Source organism: Oncorhynchus gorbuscha, linkage group LG17 (genome assembly GCF_021184085.1).
Source record: "Oncorhynchus gorbuscha isolate QuinsamMale2020 ecotype Even-year linkage group LG17, OgorEven_v1.0, whole genome shotgun sequence".
Taxonomy (NCBI): domain Eukaryota; kingdom Metazoa; phylum Chordata; class Actinopteri; order Salmoniformes; family Salmonidae; genus Oncorhynchus; species Oncorhynchus gorbuscha.
Window position 1 is genome coordinate 31,470,560 of NC_060189.1, and position 18,278 is coordinate 31,488,837.

The 18,278-nt window shown below is 42.8% G+C and overlaps 1 protein-coding gene across 4 annotated transcripts in view; it reads right to left on the reverse strand.

Moving 5' to 3' along the window:
• Nucleotides 1-18,278, reverse strand: part of slc24a4a (solute carrier family 24 member 4a) — an 85,505-nt gene that overhangs the window by 17,341 nt on the left and 49,886 nt on the right. For all 4 annotated transcript variants that reach the window (XM_046309154.1, XM_046309155.1, XM_046309153.1 and 1 more), the window contains exons 3-5: nt 1,091-1,167; nt 249-323; nt 5-89 (exon numbers count right to left, since the gene is read on the reverse strand). In XM_046309154.1, coding sequence (XP_046165110.1) covers nt 5-89; nt 249-323; nt 1,091-1,167 — 237 coding nt within the window. The remainder of the gene's footprint in view (nt 1-4; nt 90-248; nt 324-1,090; nt 1,168-18,278) is intronic.

Here is an 18,278-nt window from a genome sequence, read left to right on the forward strand (position 1 = left end):
TCACCTATAATTGAGGCGAACAGCTCTGGTGCTGAGCTGCCAGCAGCCATGAAAGTAGCTCCTGCCACATCTTCACTTAGGTCCAGTTTCTGACAGACACACCGAGAGAGGAAGCACAATCTCACACTGAAGCCTCATGCATCAAATATCGACACACAAACACATCACATCGACACGTCAATAATGTAGGGAGAGGAAGGAGGTTGATGGCCTAGAGGAGATTGCTATTGGGAGCTCAATTCACCCACCTCACAGATCTTCTCCAATGACGTCACAAAATAGTCATCACAGACGATGGCCAAGGCCAGAAACATGTAGAGGGCCTGAGAGAGAGAGAGAGAGAGAGAGAGAGAGAGAGAGAGAGAGAGAGAGAGAGAGAGAGAGAGAGAGAGAGAGAGAGAGAGAGAGAGAGAGAGGGGGGGTAGAAAAGGGAGAGAGATAGACAGAGAGGTAGAACAAGAAAAAAATAGAGATGAGAGAAGAGTGGAGAGGGTTAAAGAGGAAATTGTGCTGTGCACAGTGAACACTACTATACAACATCACTGAGTTAGAATAGACACAATTAAATCAGCAACTGTACACACATCCTGCTATTCTCTATCCTGCCCTCAGAAAGTTGTCTTCCCCCCCCCCCCCAAAGAAAAAGAAGAGTCAGCTGAGGCTGCATGTGTGATGTGCCTTTTGTTGTGTAAGGAAGCGACAACAGGCTCTGCCCAGAGGGCGCTGGGGCTGGGTACAAACCAACCCATGTTGTTCACAGCACTTCCCAGGACATCACCAGACAGGAAGATAACAGGTCACAAACAATGACACAGACCATTAAAAAAAAATGTCCATCACAGAGCCGCACCACTTCTATCCCAGATGAAGACGACAGGACTGAAGATAACATACTGCCTAGTAGTGCCTACGGACCAGTACATCCCAGCAGGGTCCTCTTTTTGTAAAGATATGTGCGCACGGATGGACACATATGTAAGCTAGAAACATGCACGCATATATGCACATACACACACAGTCAAGAACACACGCCTGATTTACTGAACCACATGGTGTTAAACACACACACACACACACATCAATCTCCTACCGCAAATATGTGCAGCAGGACAGCTCCTCTGGTGCGCTGGTAGGTGGTGAAGACATCCTCAGGGAACTCATTGATGGCTGAAAGAAAACAAAGACATCTCCAAAGTCATGGGTTGGTCTTACAACACCACAAATAGCGAAACAATAAATAAATACTGAATAAATAACTTGGGCATAAAATGGATCTGAAAAACAACAACAACAAGCAATCAACTTAATGTACAATTTTTTAGGGCTATTTTGTCTCCAACAGTTCTGAGTCAGGCATTTTGAGACTTTCTAGAGTTATCCAACCATATTTGTGCTTTGATCACACTCAATGTCCTGTCAAAGAGCGAGAAGAGTCTGAAGGTCCTGCCTCTTTGAATCACACATTAGGAATGTGACCAAAATAGCTTTTTACCACCTGAGGAACATTGCCACGGTGCGGCCATTTCTCTCTCAGGCTGATACAGAGAGACACATCAATGCTTTTATTACAAGCAGGCTTGACTACTGTAATTCTCTCCTGTCTGACCCACCCAAGGAAGCCATTGGTCAAACATACAGAATGCTGCAGTACGGGTATTGACCAAGACCAGACGGAGAGAACACATTACACCGGTTTTAAGTGTCTGCACTGGCTTGCCTGTGAGTTTTAGAATACTTTTTAAGATTATTTTATTGTTTTTTAAATCAATCCATGTTTATGCACCCCAATACATGTCAGACATGCTTTTTAGTTACGTAACCAGTAGGTCCCTCAGGTCCTCTGGCACAGGCCTTTTAACTATCCCAACGTTTAGGACCAAGGAGAGAGAGACAGCCTTTACTTACTATGCCCCCATCCTCTGGAATAGCCTGCCAGAGAACCTAACGGGCATGATACGCTAGCACATGATGCCGTTTTATGAAAATTGCGATTTAGCAAGCTAGCTTTATGCTTTATGGGTGTTGCGGCATGAGTCTGAAATTGTAATTCTGGTTGTTTAATGTTTTAGGGACTCCTGAAACAACCAGCAAACCAGGGTGTCGTCTTTTGAAACAGTGGATGTAAAGAATCTAGCTAAAACATTTACTGCAAATTGAATGTACAATTTTGTAAGCTTGCCTTGCTGATATTTGCCATGCAATGGTGATAGATGAAATAACGTACCTAGCTATGCTCTTGCTTATTGTGCAGTGGATGATTAAAATCCCTGTATGCCCATGGACGTGTAGCTAGCTGTCTAGCAGATCTGTGTATGGACCCAAACGTTTAGTATACATATTAGTTCACAACATAGCTATGAACCTCAGCTATCATAGCCAGTTGTATCAACTTCAAAACAGTCTGAATGACATTAATGGCCATGGATTGAGTAGAATATAATATAACTTTGTGCCAAGGAAGTCGTAACCATGTAGTTATTACCATGCATGAGATCCACCACATTGTAGCATGTACATTTGATATATGCACTGATCATGTACTCTACCTTGGCAAATAAAGGTGCAGTTCAGGTATGAATGTCTTGGAGATTATTTTTCAGTCATATCCAGTACCAGGAGTATCACATTCCAGTCTGTGTATGATGCTGTGTCTGCATGTGAACTCAGCAAAAAAAGAAACGTCCTCTCACTGTCAACTACGTTTATTTTCAGCAAACTTAACATGTGTAAATATTTGTATGAACATAACCACATACAACAACTGAGACATAAACTGAACAAGTTCCACAGACATGTGTCCCTGAACAAAGGGGTGGGGGGGGGTCAAAAATCAAAAGTAACAGTCAGTATCCGGTGTGGCCACCAGCTCCATTAAGTTTGCAGTGCATCTCCTCCTCATGGACTGCACCAGATTTGCCAGTTCTTGCTGTGAGATGTTACCCCTCTCTTCCACCAAGGCACCGGCAAGTTCTCTAACCCTCACCCTCCGATCCAACAGGTCCCAGACGTGCTCAATGGGTTTGAGATCTGGGCTCTGTGCTGGTCATGGCAGAACGCCTACATTCCTGTCCTGCATGAAATCACGCAGAGAATGAGCAGTATGGCCGGTGGCATTGTCATTAGAGGTCGACCGATTAATCGGAATGGCCGATTAATTAGGGCCGATTTCAAGTTTTCATAACAATCGGAAATCGGTATTTTTGACCACAGATTTGGCAGTTTTTTTTTTACACCTATATTTTTCCTTTATTTAACTAGGCAAGTCAGTTAAGAACACATTCTTATTTTCAATGACGGCCTAGGAACGGTGGGTTAACTGCCTTGTTCAAGGGCAGAACGACAGATTTTTACCTTGTCAGCTCGGGGGGATTCAATCTTGCAACCTTACAGTTAAGCCAAGGTAAGTTGCTAACTAGCATTAAACTTATCTTATAAAAAACAATCAATCATAATCACAAGTTAACTACACATGGTTGATGATATTACTAGTTTATCTAGCGTTTCCTGCGTTGCATATAATCGATGCGGTGAGTCTTCCTGAAAAAGGACTGTCTTGCTCCAATGTGTACCTAACCATAAACATCAATGCTTTCCTTAAAATCAATACACATGTTTATATTTTTAAACCTGCATATTTAGTTAATATTGCCTGCTAACCTGGCTCGTTGCGAACTCTGTTAAGACTATTTCTTCCTAACAAAGACAGCCAACTTCGCCAAACGGGCAATGATTTAACAAAAGCACATTTGCGAAAAAAGCACAATCGTTGGACGACTGTACCCAACCATAAACATCAATGTCTTTCTTAAAATCAAGACACAGAAGTATATATTTTTAAACCTGCATAATTTGCTAAATGAAATCCAGGTTAGCAGGCAATATTAAAAAGGTGAAATTGTGACTTCTCTTGCGTTCATTGCACGCAGAGTCAGTGTATATGCAACAGTTTGGGATGCCTAATTTTATGTAATTATGACATAACATTGAAGGTTGTGCAATGTAACAGGAATATTTAAAATACGGAGCGGTTCCGTATTTCACTGAAAGAATAAACGTCTTGTTTTCGAGATGATAGTTTCCGGATTCGACCATATTAATGACCTACGGCTCGTATTTCTGTGTGTTATTATGTTATAATTAAGTCTATGCTTTGATAGAGCAGTATGACTGAGCGATGGTGAGCATTCATTCAAACAGCACTTTCGTGTGTTTTGCCAGCAGCTCGTCCCTGTGCTTCAAGCATTGAGCTGTTTTTGACTTCAAGCCTATCAACTCCCGAGATTAGGCTGGTGTAACCGATGTGAAATGGCTAGCTAGGTAGCGGGGTGCGCGCTAATAGCGTTTCAAACGTCACTCGCTCTGAGACTTGGAGTAGTTGTTCCCCTTGCTCTGCAAGGGCCGCAGCTGTTGTGGAGAGATGGGTAAATGCTGCTTCGAGGGTGGCTGTTGTCGATGTGATCCTGGTTCGAGCCCAGGTAGGGGCAAGGAGAGGGACGGAAGCTATACTGTTACACTGGCAATACTAAAGTGCCTATAAGAAAATACAATAGTCAAAGGTATATGAAATACAAATCGTATAGAGAGAAATTGTCCTATAATTCCTATAATAACTACAACCTAAAACTTCTTACCTGGGAATATTGAAGACTCAGGTTAAAAGGAACCACCAGCATTCATATGTTCTCATGTTCTGAGCAAGGAACTTAAACGTTAGCTTTTTTACATGCACTTATTTTACATGGCACATATTGCATTTTTACTTTCTTCTCCGACACTTTGTTTTTGCATTATTTAAACCAAATTGAACATGTTTGATTTTGAAATTGATTTTATTGATGTATTCTATTCAGTTAAAATAAGTGTTCATTCAGTATTGTTGTAATTGTCATTGTTACACTTTAAAAAAAATGTTTTTTATTAAACGGCCGTTTAATCGGTACCAAATTTCTTTGGTCCTCCAACAATCGGTATCTGTATCGGCGTTAAAAAAATCATAATCGGTCGACCTCTAATTGTCATGCTGGACGGTCATGTCAGGATGAGCCTGCAGAAAGGGTAGCACATGAAGGAGGAGGATGTCTTCCCTGTAATGCACAGCGTTGAGATTGCCTGCAATGACAACAAGCTCAGTCTGATGATGCTGTGACACACCACCCCAGACCATGACGGACCCTCCACCTCCAAATCGATCCCGCTTCAGAGTACAAGCCTCGGTGTAACACTCATTGCTTCGACGATAAACGTGAATCCGACCATCCCCCCCTGGTGAGACAAAATCCCAACTCGTCAGTGAAGAGCACTTTTTGCTGGTCCTGTCTGGTCCAGTGACGGTGGGTTTGTGCCGATAGGCAACGTTGTTGCTGGTGATGTCTGGTGAGGACCTGCCTTTACAACATGGCCTACAAGCCCTCAGTCCAGCCTCTCTCAGCCTATTGCGGACAGTCTGAGCACTGATGGAGGGATTGTGCATTCCTGGTGTAACTCGGGCAGTTGTTGTTGCCATCCTGAACTTGTCCACAAGGTGTGATGGTCGGATGTACCGAACCTGTGCAGGTGTTGTTACACATGGTCTGCCACTGCGAGGATGATCAGCTGTCCATCCTGACTCCCTTAGTGCTGTATTAGGCGTCTCACAGTACAGACATTGCAATTTATTGCCCTGGCCACATCTGCAGTCCTCATGCCTCCTTGCAGCATGCCTAAGGCACGTTCACGCAGATGAGCAGGGACCCTGGGCATGTCTTTTGGTGTTTTTAAGAGTCAGTAGAAAGGCCTCTTTAGTGCCCAAACTTTTCATAACTGTGACCTTAATTGCCTACTGGCTGTAAGCTGTTAGTGTCTTAACGACCGTTCGACAGGTGAATGTTCATTAATTGTTTATGGTTCATTGAACAAGCATGGGAAACAGTGTTTAAACCCTTTACAATGGAGATCTGTGAAGTTATTTGGATTTTTACGAATTATCTTTGAAAGACAAGGTCCCGAAAAAGGGACGTTTCTTTTTTTGCTGAGTTTATGTATTACAATTATACACTTCAACAGTGTTTACCAATCTTGGTCCTGGGACATCAATGGTTAAACATTGTAACTAATAGACTAGAAACAGGATTTAACTAGTTAAAGGCTGATTTGTAATTCATATATACAGAAATATAATTTTAAAAAACAGTACACAACATTTCCTACGCATCTGTCATGTCCTGACTTTAGTTCCTTTTGTATGTTTCTATTTTAGGTTGGTCAGGGCGTGAGTTGGGGTGGGCATTCTATGTTTGGTATTTCTATGTGTTTGGCCTGGTGTGGTTCCCAATCAGAGGCAGCTGTCAATCGTTGTCTCTGATTGAGAACCATACTTAGGTAGCCTGTTTTCACACTCTTGTTTGTGGGTGGTTAATTTCTGTTTAGTGTCTGTTCACCTGGCAGAACCTTTTCGTTTTCGTTGTTATTTTGTGTAGTATTCAGTTTTTCAATTAAAATATGATGAACACTTACCACGCTGCATATTGGTCCGAGCCTTCTTACTCTTCCTCAGACGAAGAGGAGATTCGTTACAGCATCATGTAAAAACTCTAACATCGGTTAATCTCAAGACTGCTTCGATCACGTGGATTCCACATTGCGTCCAACAACAACATTGACGAATACGCTGATTCGGTGAGCGAGTTCATTAGAAAGTGCATCGGCGATGTCGTACCCACAGCAACTATTAAAACATTCCCAAACCAGAAACCGTGGATTGATGGCAGCATTCGCGCAAAACTGAAAGCGCGAACCACTGCTTTTAACCAGGGCAAGGTGACCGGAAACATGACCGAATACAAACAGTGTAGCTATTCCCTCCGCAAGGCAATCAAACAAGCTAAGCGTCAGTATAGAGACAAAGTAGAGTTGCAATTCAACTGCTCAGACACATGAGGTATGTGGCAGGGTCTACAGTCAATCACAGACCAGCATGTCTTCTTCCCAGACAGACTAAATAATGTCTTTGCTCGCTTTGAGGACAATACATTGCCACTGACATGGCCCACTACTAAAACCTGCGTACTCTCCTTCAATGCAGCCAACGTGAGTAAAACATTTAAACGTGTTAACCCTCGCAAGGCTGCAGGCCCAGACGGCATCCCCAGCCGCGCCCTCAATAGCATGCGCAGACCAGCTGGCTGGTGTGTTTATGGACATATTCAATCAATCCTTTTCCCAGTCTGCTGTTCCCACATGCTTCAAGAAGGCCAACATCTCCACCCTGCTGATCCTCAACACTGGGGACCCACAAGGGTGCGTTCTGAGCCCTCTCCAGTACTCCCTGTTCACCCACTACTGCGTGGCCATGCACGCCTCCAACTCAATCACCAAGTTTGCGGACGACACTACAGTGGTAGTGAGGCCCCTCGGAGTGTGGTGTCAGGAAAATAACTTCACACTTAACGTCAACAATACAAAGGAGATGATCGTGGAATTCAGGAAACAGTAGAGGGAGCACCCCCTATCCACATCGACGGGACAGTAGTGGAGAGGGTAGTAAGTTAAGTTCCTCGGCATACACATCACGGACAAACTGAATTGGTCCACCCACACATACAGCGTTGTGAAGAAGGTGCAGCAGCGCCTCTTCAACCTCAGGAGGCTGAAGAAATTTGGCTTGTCACCAAAAGCACTCACAAACTTCTACAGATGCACAATCGAGAGCATCCTGTCAAGCTGTACCACCGCCTGGTACGACAACTGCTCCGCCCACAACTGTAAGGCTCCGTAAGGTAGTGAGGTCTGCACAACGCATCACCGGGGGCAAACTACCTGCCCTCCAGGACACCTACACCACCCGATGTCACAGGAAGGCCATAAAGATCATCAAGGACAACAACCACCCGAGCCACTGCCTGTTCACCCCGCTATCATCCAGAAGGCGAGGTCAGTACAGATGCATCAAAGCAGGTACCGAGAGACTGAAAAACATCTTCTATCTCAAGGCCATCAGACTGTTAAACAGCCACCACTAACATTGAGTGGCTGCTGCCAACATACTGACTCAACTCCAGCTCACTTTAATAATGGAAATTGATGGGAAAAAATGTATCACTTTAAACAATGCCACTTAATATAATGTTTACATACCCTACATTACTCATCTTATATGAATATACTGTACTCTATATCATCTACTGCATATTGCCATCATTATGTAATATATTTATCACCAGCCACTTAAACTATGCCCACTTATGTTTACATACCCTACATTACTCATCTCATATGTATATACCGTACTCGATACCATCTACTGCATCTTGCCTATGCCGTTCTGTACCATCACTCATTCATATATCTTTATGTACATATTCTTTATCCCTTTACACTTGTCTGTATAAGGTAGTAGATGTGGAATTGTTAGGTTAGATTACTCGTTGGTTATTTACTGCATTGTCGGAACTAGAAGCACAAGCATTTCGCTACACTTGCATTAACATCTGTTAACCATGTGTATGTGACAAATCAAATTTGATATCTAATGCCCTTCATCTGCATTGATCTGATAAGCAGGATAGGTGTAGTATTTTATCAAATGAGAGACTTCATTTCATCCAGTAGAGAATGTGAAACACTTTATTGAAAGCAGTTCATTATCCAAGTGTTATAAAATACAAGCATTATAAATACTATAATTGTAACATTATAAATACAAGTTCAATCTGTACTTCAATGCACATATGTTGTGCATTGTAAAAACAGAGGAAGAAAGAGGTGGCGAGAGAGGTGTAAAAGACAAAGGGAAAGAGGTAAGAATATAGGAGCAGGGAAGGCACCATATGATTAATGAATCACAGTGCAACCCAAATATTCTCTCAGTTCATCACAATTACATAATAGTGTCTCTAGTCGCCCCGAAGGTTATCTTAAAAGTGGGTGAGGTGGCAATGATGGAACTGGGGGTTGGCATCCACATCAAAACATATCCGCAGACGAGAGACAGATGGCGAGAGATATAGCATGTTTATGCCTTGTGTTTGAATTTTTTATTCTAACATTGTTAGTCAGCATAATAATCAGGAGGTGAAATGCAAAACTGACCTTGGATCATTAACTCTGGGATTACTGCATATCTATCTGTATTTCAATGTAAAGCATCTCTTTAATAATACTTCGTGTTGACCTGACCAAGTGACCTTTCACCTCTGATCATCCTGTGGCCTCTATGTAGCCAGTTCAGATGCGGGAGGGGTTCACCGACACTGCTGATATAACCTCGAGGATTTCGAGAGAAGAGGAGAGAGGGATGAAGTGAAGGAGAGAGACTTGTTGAGAAAATAAGGTAGTTAAAGGGACAGTGTTCAACAGGAATCTGTGTGTGTGGCCTCATCTGGTGTCCATGCCACACTAAGTGGCTGCAGAGCACTTTATGCTGAAAAACATCAACGGACACACAAGGACAAACAATATAACAATATAACAATATAGCGTAGTTATAGTGTCTTACTATTCTTAATAATGAAGTGTCTTACTATTCTCCATGGTTGGCCCTCGTGCCTAAGGTGGAAGGAGCCAGTTATACACCTGAGCCTGTTTACTGCACAACACAATCAATCAATCAATCAATCAATCAGATTGATATATGAGTGTGTAGGTGTGGGTTATAGGGTGTCTAATTGTTCTACATTTTTTCAATATGGGTGATTTAAAATGGCCCGTTTTTTTACAGACATCACACCCTTACCCGAGAAGCAGAAATAAAAGGGAGAGAAACTGGGAATTGAATAACTGCAGTTGACATAGCTAAGTAAATGGAAGAATACTCTTATTGCAATGTGAATGGCTCTTAAAATAGCCTTTGGTTGTGCATAGTGTAGTCTATCTATGGTGTTGCCAGGGAACAGCGCCCTCTTCGAAGAAGTAGGAGGTGAAGATCTCCAGCACACGTATTGCCTCTCTTGCTGCGTTGTGCTCCTCGTGGCGGCGAGCTGCAGATCCACTCCCGGTCCTCTTGTCCATCCTCATGAAGTTGTGCAGGACACAGGTAGCCTTCACACACACACCTGAATTCTTCCAGGAGGCAGTCCCAGATGGCCCTGGTCACCCAACCTTGCAGTGCTCTACATGTTAATTGTAGGCAATCGCTTTGAAGGAATCTCCAGTTACAAGGTATCTGTAGGAATATGGAAGATAACATTGGATTGATAGATGCATGTGCACACATGTGCATATGTAGGATCATATCAACAGCAGGATCATATCAAGGATAGCATAAATAATGAACACATAAACAACGCTTGAAGCTTGATAATGAGTTGATCATTTGAATCAGTTGTGTAATGTAAAGGCAAAAACAAAAATGTGCACCTCTTTAAGTCCCCAGGACCAGGACTGAGATCCACTGCTCTTCATTGGGATCTCTTCATATGTAGACAGGCTTTCAGAGCTCACTTTATCTGAGGACAGAACCTCAAGGAACAGACTTTATTGTAGTCAAATTACACCGCACTGAATATTATGTTACTATTACCTCCATCCTCACTTCTAGGGACAGGGACTACACAAAAGTACCTGCCCTATCCAGAATAGCCTACTCTCTCACTGACAGTTGGGGCTGCTATCCTTTCACCCTCCTCCATGGCTGTTAGCTAGCTACCTACAAATACATTTGGAGTTCGTTTTTTACAGTGATAAATACACCAAGATAGCTAGCTAATATGAAGTTAGGTAGATGGTGATATTTCATTCACTTAGCTAGCTATCTATACAGTATGTGAAGTTGGCTAGATAGCTAGCTGGCCAACTAGCTAGCTCATTTAGCAGCTCATTTGAGTTAGCTAATAATACATAGGTTTTTTTACATTTTCAAAATGTATCTACTTACTTGAATAGGTTCACCCAGCCATGTGGACAATTGGAAACAGGGCATCACAGTTTGTTTGTCACCAGAACGTTTTAGAGGATATTACTATTGAACTATGTACCCATTTAATAACCAGACCTTCATACAAACTTGCTATGCTGAATTCTTGACGAACAATCGAGCGTGCTGCCATATGCTGCCAGCACGCGCACACCAACAAGCGAGTCACAATGGGCAGCCTAAGTGGCACGTGGAAATTTCCTGCATCTAGTGTACATTCACCATAAAGGGGGGCCGAAACTGTGGACATATTTAAAAGGGATCTTAAAACACACCTTTTTTGCTCTGCTATTCCTTAGCGTGCTTCTTAATATTTAAGTTTTTATTGTTATTCTTTTGTTTTTTATCCTCTAATGTTTGTTGTGTAGTAAATATTTCAGTTTTTATTTGTATTGTTTTTATGCATGTAAAGCTTGATTGTATTTGAGTCTTAACCTGCATCAAATAGTTTAGGGGAGTCTCAGTATTCCAGCCCCCAGAGAAGGCTGGAATAGCTCGAGCTTTGTGGGTGAGTCCGACTCCTGCCTCTCGAGCTGTGTGGGTGAGTCTGACTCCTGCCTTTACAGCTGTGTAGGTGAGACTGACTCCTGCCTCTAGAGCTGTGTGGGTGAGTCTCAGTCCTGCCTCTCGAGCTGTGTGGGTGACTCTGACTCCTGCCTCTAGAGCTGTGTGGGCGAGTCAGGCTCCTGCCTCTAGAGCTGTGTGGGTGAGTCTGACTCCTGCCTGTAAATCTGTGTGGATGAGTCTGACTCCTGCCTGTAGATCTGTGTGGGTGAGAGCCATGCTACACCACAGGGTGATCTCCCTCAGGAGCGGTGAGCTGTACTAGGTTAGGCTCTGTTGCCCAAACGGCCCATCTGTTCCTTGATCGGATCAGTGGCCTCTTCGGCCCCCAGTCTCCTGAGACACAGAGGCCCAGCGAGGTCCATGTGTGTCTCTGCAACCTCTCCAACCAATGACGTCATTACCTTTGTCACCATTCTCTCTCTCTCTCTCTCTCTCTCTCTCTCTCTCTCTCTCTCTCTCTCTCTCTCTCTCTCTCTCTCTCTCTCTCTCTCTCTCTCTCTCTCTCTCTCCACATCATCCATAACTGGCATCTCTCTCTCTTCATCTCTCTCTCCCTCTCCATATCATCCATAACTGGCATCTCTTTCTGGTGGGTTGGACAGAAGCCCACTAGACACAAGATGCCCACCAGGGATACAGAAGGGATACATACAGTATGTGTGTACTCCTAACTCCAATCAAACCACACACACAATGTACAAATACACAGCTAATGGACAGACCTCGTCCTCAAAATAATCTAGGCTGATCAAAATAGTAGCAAATGAATATATCTGTAATTAGCAAGTCATAGATAACACTTCAAATCGAATGCTATAATTCAAAATATTATACTGTACTGACTGAAAATACACTACAGTATATGTATTACAGTATATTAATTGTTCATTCTTGACTAATGTACATTATTATCAACAGTACAGTAGTATACTCTAGCATCAGATTCCATTGCAGCCATAGCGGCAGCAGTAGCAGCCTCCCTCCCAGAGGCATATATCAAATGGTGGGGACACTGTAGCCTTGATCACATTTCCAGCAGTCCCTCAGCAGCCGATACCTTCCCCCACCCTCCACCATAACAGAGGACAGGCCTCAAGGTCACAGAGAGGAAGGGAAGAGAAGAAGGGAAGAGAGGAAGGGAAGGAGAGCATCTCTGTGAGCTAGAAGCTAGCTATCGTACAGCGTAGCATCATCAGCAGCACACTGCTCCAGTCCACAGAGCGCTCACACAGCATTTTACTGTCACACCACTAGCACTGTCTGCTAGCCTCACTGTGATTCAACCTGACAACCTATGCCATTTGGAGTCTTCTTTTTTATAGTGTGTTCATAATTGTTATACAAGCTAGAGAGAGTTTAGCCGTTTGGATTTCCCATATCGACTACAGCGTATAAATAAACAGATTCAGGTTGATAAATGTATTGAGAGTAGTTAGTAAATTAAGTGTTTGTATAATAGCCTAATGCTTTGCGATCTGCCTTGTTTTTTAAAAGTAAAAAAAAAAAAAAAAACTTTTCTCACCAATTTCGTAGTATCCAATTGTTAGTAGTTACTATTTTGTCTCATCGCTACAACTCCCGTACGGGCTCGGGAGAGACGAAGGTCAAAAGACATGCGTCCTCCGAAACACAACCCAACCAAGCACAGCACGCATCCAACCCGGAAGCCAGCTGCACCAATGTGTCAGAGGAAACACTGTGCACCTGGCAAACTGGTTGGCGTGCCACAGGTGTCGCTAGTGCGCCATGAGACAAGGTTATCCCCACCGGCCAAAACCTCCCTAACCCGGACGACGCTGGGCCAATTGTGCATCGCCCCATGGACCTCCCGGTCGCGGCCGGCTGCGACAGAGCCTGGGTGCGAACCCAGAGTCTCTGGTGGCACAGCTAGACCACTGCGCTACCCGGGGGGCCCCTGCATTGGTTTTTTAACCTAAACATACAGTAGCAGTCAAAAGTTTGGACAATGTCATGTGCTCATGACATTGCTGCTCATTCTGTTCACCAGCTCCGGAGGTCTACATCACCGGCCTTCTAGGTGTCACTGAACTGGATCATCACCACCAAACCACCAAACCACCACATTTTAAAAACCTCTTACGTATTCCTGCGCCGGTCTCCCATCCTTATACAATGTGACAAACACAACTACTCATTCAAGGGTTTTTCTTTATTCTTACTATTTTCTACATTGTAGAATAATAGTGAAGACATCAAAACTATGAAATAACACATATGGAATCATGTAGTAACCAAAAAAGTGTTAAACATATCAAAATATATTTTATACTTTAGATTCTTCAAAATAGCCACCCTTTGCCTTGATGACAGCTTTTTACACTCTTTTCATTCTCTCAACCAGCTTCATGAGGTAGTCACCTCCCAGCTGAAAAAATGTGAAAACCACTGCCCTAATTATGGAGGTGCCTAACGGTGTGCTTTGTGGGACAACTATGCTACCAGCTACTGTTTCTGTGTGTGTGACTGTTCTGAAGGAGGCCTTGGGGATGCATCTCCCACATGTCCATTGGCCTGCTGTGTGCGTACAGAACGAAAATAAGGACTCGGGGTTCTGTGACTTTAACAACGCTGTCACCAAGCAGTTCACCCTGAAGGACAGACGAATGGACTAAGGTAGCCCTAAATGCATTTTCCTTTGCAATTTGCAGGTTAGGCTTCTGTTGAATGAACATGGGAATAGACAACATCCCTTTAATGCATTTGATTTTTCAAGCTGGAATACATTTTTTTTAACATTTTGAACTGCATTTTTCAGTCATTTCAATTGTTGATATCAACATTTTGTTAGAAGCTTTTTTATCATATACTGTATGTGTGTGTAATAATGTCACATAATAATATTATTTTGGGTGTGTTTGCTTGTGCCACGTACGGTGCATTGGAAGAATTCTAAATCCATTGTGAAAGACTATGGAGTTTTCTTTGCAAACTATTTGGATCAAATGTGCCCATATTGGTCTTTTAGTGCCACCTATTGGTTGTTACTGTGGATGCTACATCATGTGTCATTTTGTCAGATGATATGAAATATGCCACCATTGTAGCCTATCGCTTGTGTATCTTGGCTACATTGGTATTTACATTTGGTGAAAATTAGTTTTCAATTTCAGTTAATAGCCTATGCCACTCTCGTTGTTGAAGCTATCCGTTGTATGGTGAACTTAGGCTTCATAAAGGTTTATTTGTGAGTAAATCTGGCTTCGATAATTGCCAGTGCCTACCCAGCTACTGACCTCACTGCACGTCACTGGCCCTGACCTCCAGGGTGACCCCATTGATTTTGTTAGTCACTCTAATTCAGATATCATATGAACATGACATAGGTCATAGCAAAATGTGTAGAACGGTAGGAAATTAGCTTTAAAACAGCACATTTGTCTCTTCACACCACTGGCAAGAAGGGGTGCACTAACATATTTTGTCTGTGAGGTGGGGGTGCCCCCAAACCAAATCTTGCTTAAAGCCCCAAAAGGCTAGAGGCTCTTCTGCCTCTCTTTAGCACTCCCATTACCAGGATCCTCCAGGATCCTCCAGGATGCTCCTGCCTCCATCTGACAGGTGCTCCATTAAAAGAAACCCAACCAGCAGTGATCAATAATTGAAAACAACACCATTACTCTCTCTGTTGTACACAACAGCCAGCCAGCACATTCAGCTAGTTAGTGTCTTACAACAACAGATGTAAAAAGACAAACATACAATCAAGAAGTTAGGTTAGGACACAGTCGTGTGTGTGTGTGTGTGTGTGTGTGTGTGTGTGTGTGTGTGTGTGTGTGTGTGTGTGTGTGTGTGTGTGTGTGTGTGTGTGTGTGTGTGTGTGTGTGTGTGTGTGTGTGTGTGTGTGTGTGTGTGTGTGTGTGTGTGTGTGTGTGTGTGTGTGTGTGTGTGTGTGAGAGAGAGAGCACATGTGCAGATACAGTCACATCCAAAAGTATTGGCACCCTTGATAAAGGTTAGCAAAAAATACTTCTTAAAATAAATGAGACCATAGCACCCGGTTCCAATCCAAGTATCAATGCCTTTTAGCAAACTCCAGGCATTTACATTTGTTGGTTACTCTCAATCAAGGCTCTTTTATAGTAACATTTACAAACAACCTATTGGCATGGAGGTGGCGTCTAATTGTAGATATGGACCCTTGGTGACCCCAATATACGACCAAGTTCTGTAATTCTCCAACTGTGGCCCTTGGACTTTTCTTGGCCTTTCAAACCACCTTTCTGATTGTAGGTGTTGACAAAATACATTTGCATCCTTTACCAGGCAAGTTTGTCACTGTTCCAGTGGGTTTAACCCCTTTAGGTGACAGAGCTGGAGCGGTGTTTGTCAGACCATAACACATCCCTAAATCGGTCTTCTCACAACATCATCTGTAGCATCCGAACAGTTTATTATGATCCCTCTATTGAAGGATGAGCCTCTCACAAACAGTGGTGTTGTCCGTTTTGATCTACAACCCCAACAAGCATCTTGAGACTTGCCTGAAGTCTGTACAGCCAATCTGCCAACTTCTGTCTGTAGCGTCCGAACAGTTTGGGCTACACACTAATATAAAGTGAGACTCTCACGAACATGTACAGAACCAGTCAAAAGTTTGGACACACCTACACGTTCAAGGGTTTTTCTTTATTTTAATATTTTCTACAATGTAGAATAATAGTGAATACATAAAAACTATTAAATAACACATATGCAATTATGTAGTAACCAAAAAGGTGTTCAACAAATCAAAATATATTTTATAATTGAGATTCTTCAAAATAGCCACCCTTTGCCTTTATGACAGCTTTGCATATTCTTGTCATTCTCTCAACCAGCTTCATGAGGTAGTCACCTGAAATGCATTTCAATTAACAGGTGTGCCTTGTTAAAAGTTCATTTGTGGAATTTCTTCCCCTTATGTGTTTGAGCCAATCAATTATGTTGTAACAAGGTAGGGTTGGTATACAGAAGATAGCCCTATTTGGTAAACGTCCAAGTCCATTTTATGGCAAGAGCAGCACAAATAAGCGAAGCGAAATGACAGTCAATCATTACTTTAAGACATGAAAGTCAGCCAATCTGGAAAATTTCAAGAACTTTCAAAGTTTCTTCAACTGCAGTCACAAAAAAACATGAAGCGCTATGATGAAACTGGCTCTCATGACGACTGCCACAGGAATGGAAGCCCCAGAGTTACTTCTGCTGCAAAGGATAAGTTCATTCGAGTTAACTGCACCTCAGATTACAGCCCAAATAAATGCTTCACAGAGTTAAAGTAACAGACACTTCTCAACATCAACTGTTCAGAGGCCAGGCCTTCAGGCCTTCACGGTTGAATTGCTGCAAAGAAACCACTACTAAAAAGGACACCAATAATAAGAAGAGACTTGCTTGGGCCAAGAAACACGAGCGGTGGACCAGTGGAAATCTGCCCTTTGGTCTGGTGAGTCCAAATGTGAGATTTTTGTTTACAACTGCTTTCTTTGTGAGATGCAGAGTAGGTGAACGGATGATCTCTGCATGTGTGGTTCCCACCATGAAGCATGGAGGAGGTGTGATGGTGTAAAGGTGCTGTGCTGGTGAAATTCAAGGCACAGTTAACCAGGATGGCTACCACAGCATTCTGCAGCAATACGCCATCCAATCTGGTTTGAGCTTAGAGCGGCTATCATTTGTTTTTCAACAGGACAATGACCCAACACCTCCAGGCTGTGTAAGAGCTATTTGACCAAGAGGGAGAGTGATGGAGTGCTGCATCAGATGACCTGTCTCCACAATCACTTGACCTCAACCCAATTGAGATGGTTTGGGATGAGGGAAGGAAAAGCAAACAACCAGTGCTCAGCATATTTGGAAACTCTTTCAAGATTGTTGGAAAAGCATTCTAGGTGAAGCTGGATGAGAGGATGTCAAGAGTGTGCAAAGTTGTCATCAAGGCAAAGGGTGACTTGTTCCGGAGTTCTAAATTGAGCAGCTGCTGAAAAATGAGCTCCTGTATATATTGAGATTTAAATGTTTTTTTTAGAGTGAAGTACATCAAAAAAATCAAGAGAAAACTGCAAGACTCAATAGAAGACAAAACAAGGAACAAACCAAAAAGACAGGCTTTTGAAAAATTAACTATTTTTCATAAAATTGTACAGTTATCTTAGCTAGCTGAATTGCTAGCAGAATTGTTTACTTGTTGCTAAGCAGTTGCTAGGGACTCTCCTGGAAGAAGCTAGCTAGCTTACAAAGAATAACAACAAAAAATATCTAGTTAACAGAAGAAAGGAAGACAAAAGAAGGACAGAAGAAAAAGGAAAAGAAAGAGGACAACATAGTGAAACAGTCAGCACTTCTATTGCAACTTGTATTTCGTCGTCCTAACGTAGTCTACACTGCTATCTGCCCAGCAGCTAGCCAGCTAGCATACGTCCACCGTCTACCGAATAGCAGCACTGTAGAAACTATTACACTCAACTGAACGACTTGATTAGTGTAGTGTTAGCTAGCTACATAGTTGTCTTTGCTGTCTTCGTATCCAAGATAATTGTGTAGTTTAGAGCGTGTAGTCTTAGAGTGATTATCTTAATTTACTGAGGTTAGCTAGCCAGCTATTTGTCGTCCTTAACGTAGGAGACACTGCTAGCTAGCCAACAGCTAGCCAACGTCTACTGAATAGAACTTCCGCACTCAACAACCGGTCGCATTCCGCTTCGCTCCACAGGTAGTATCACATTTTTCATTTCATTTCATTACAGCACAACGGTTTGATTTGTTTGATCGTAGCTAGCTACATAGCTAGCTACATAGCCGTCTGTGTATCAAAGATAATTGT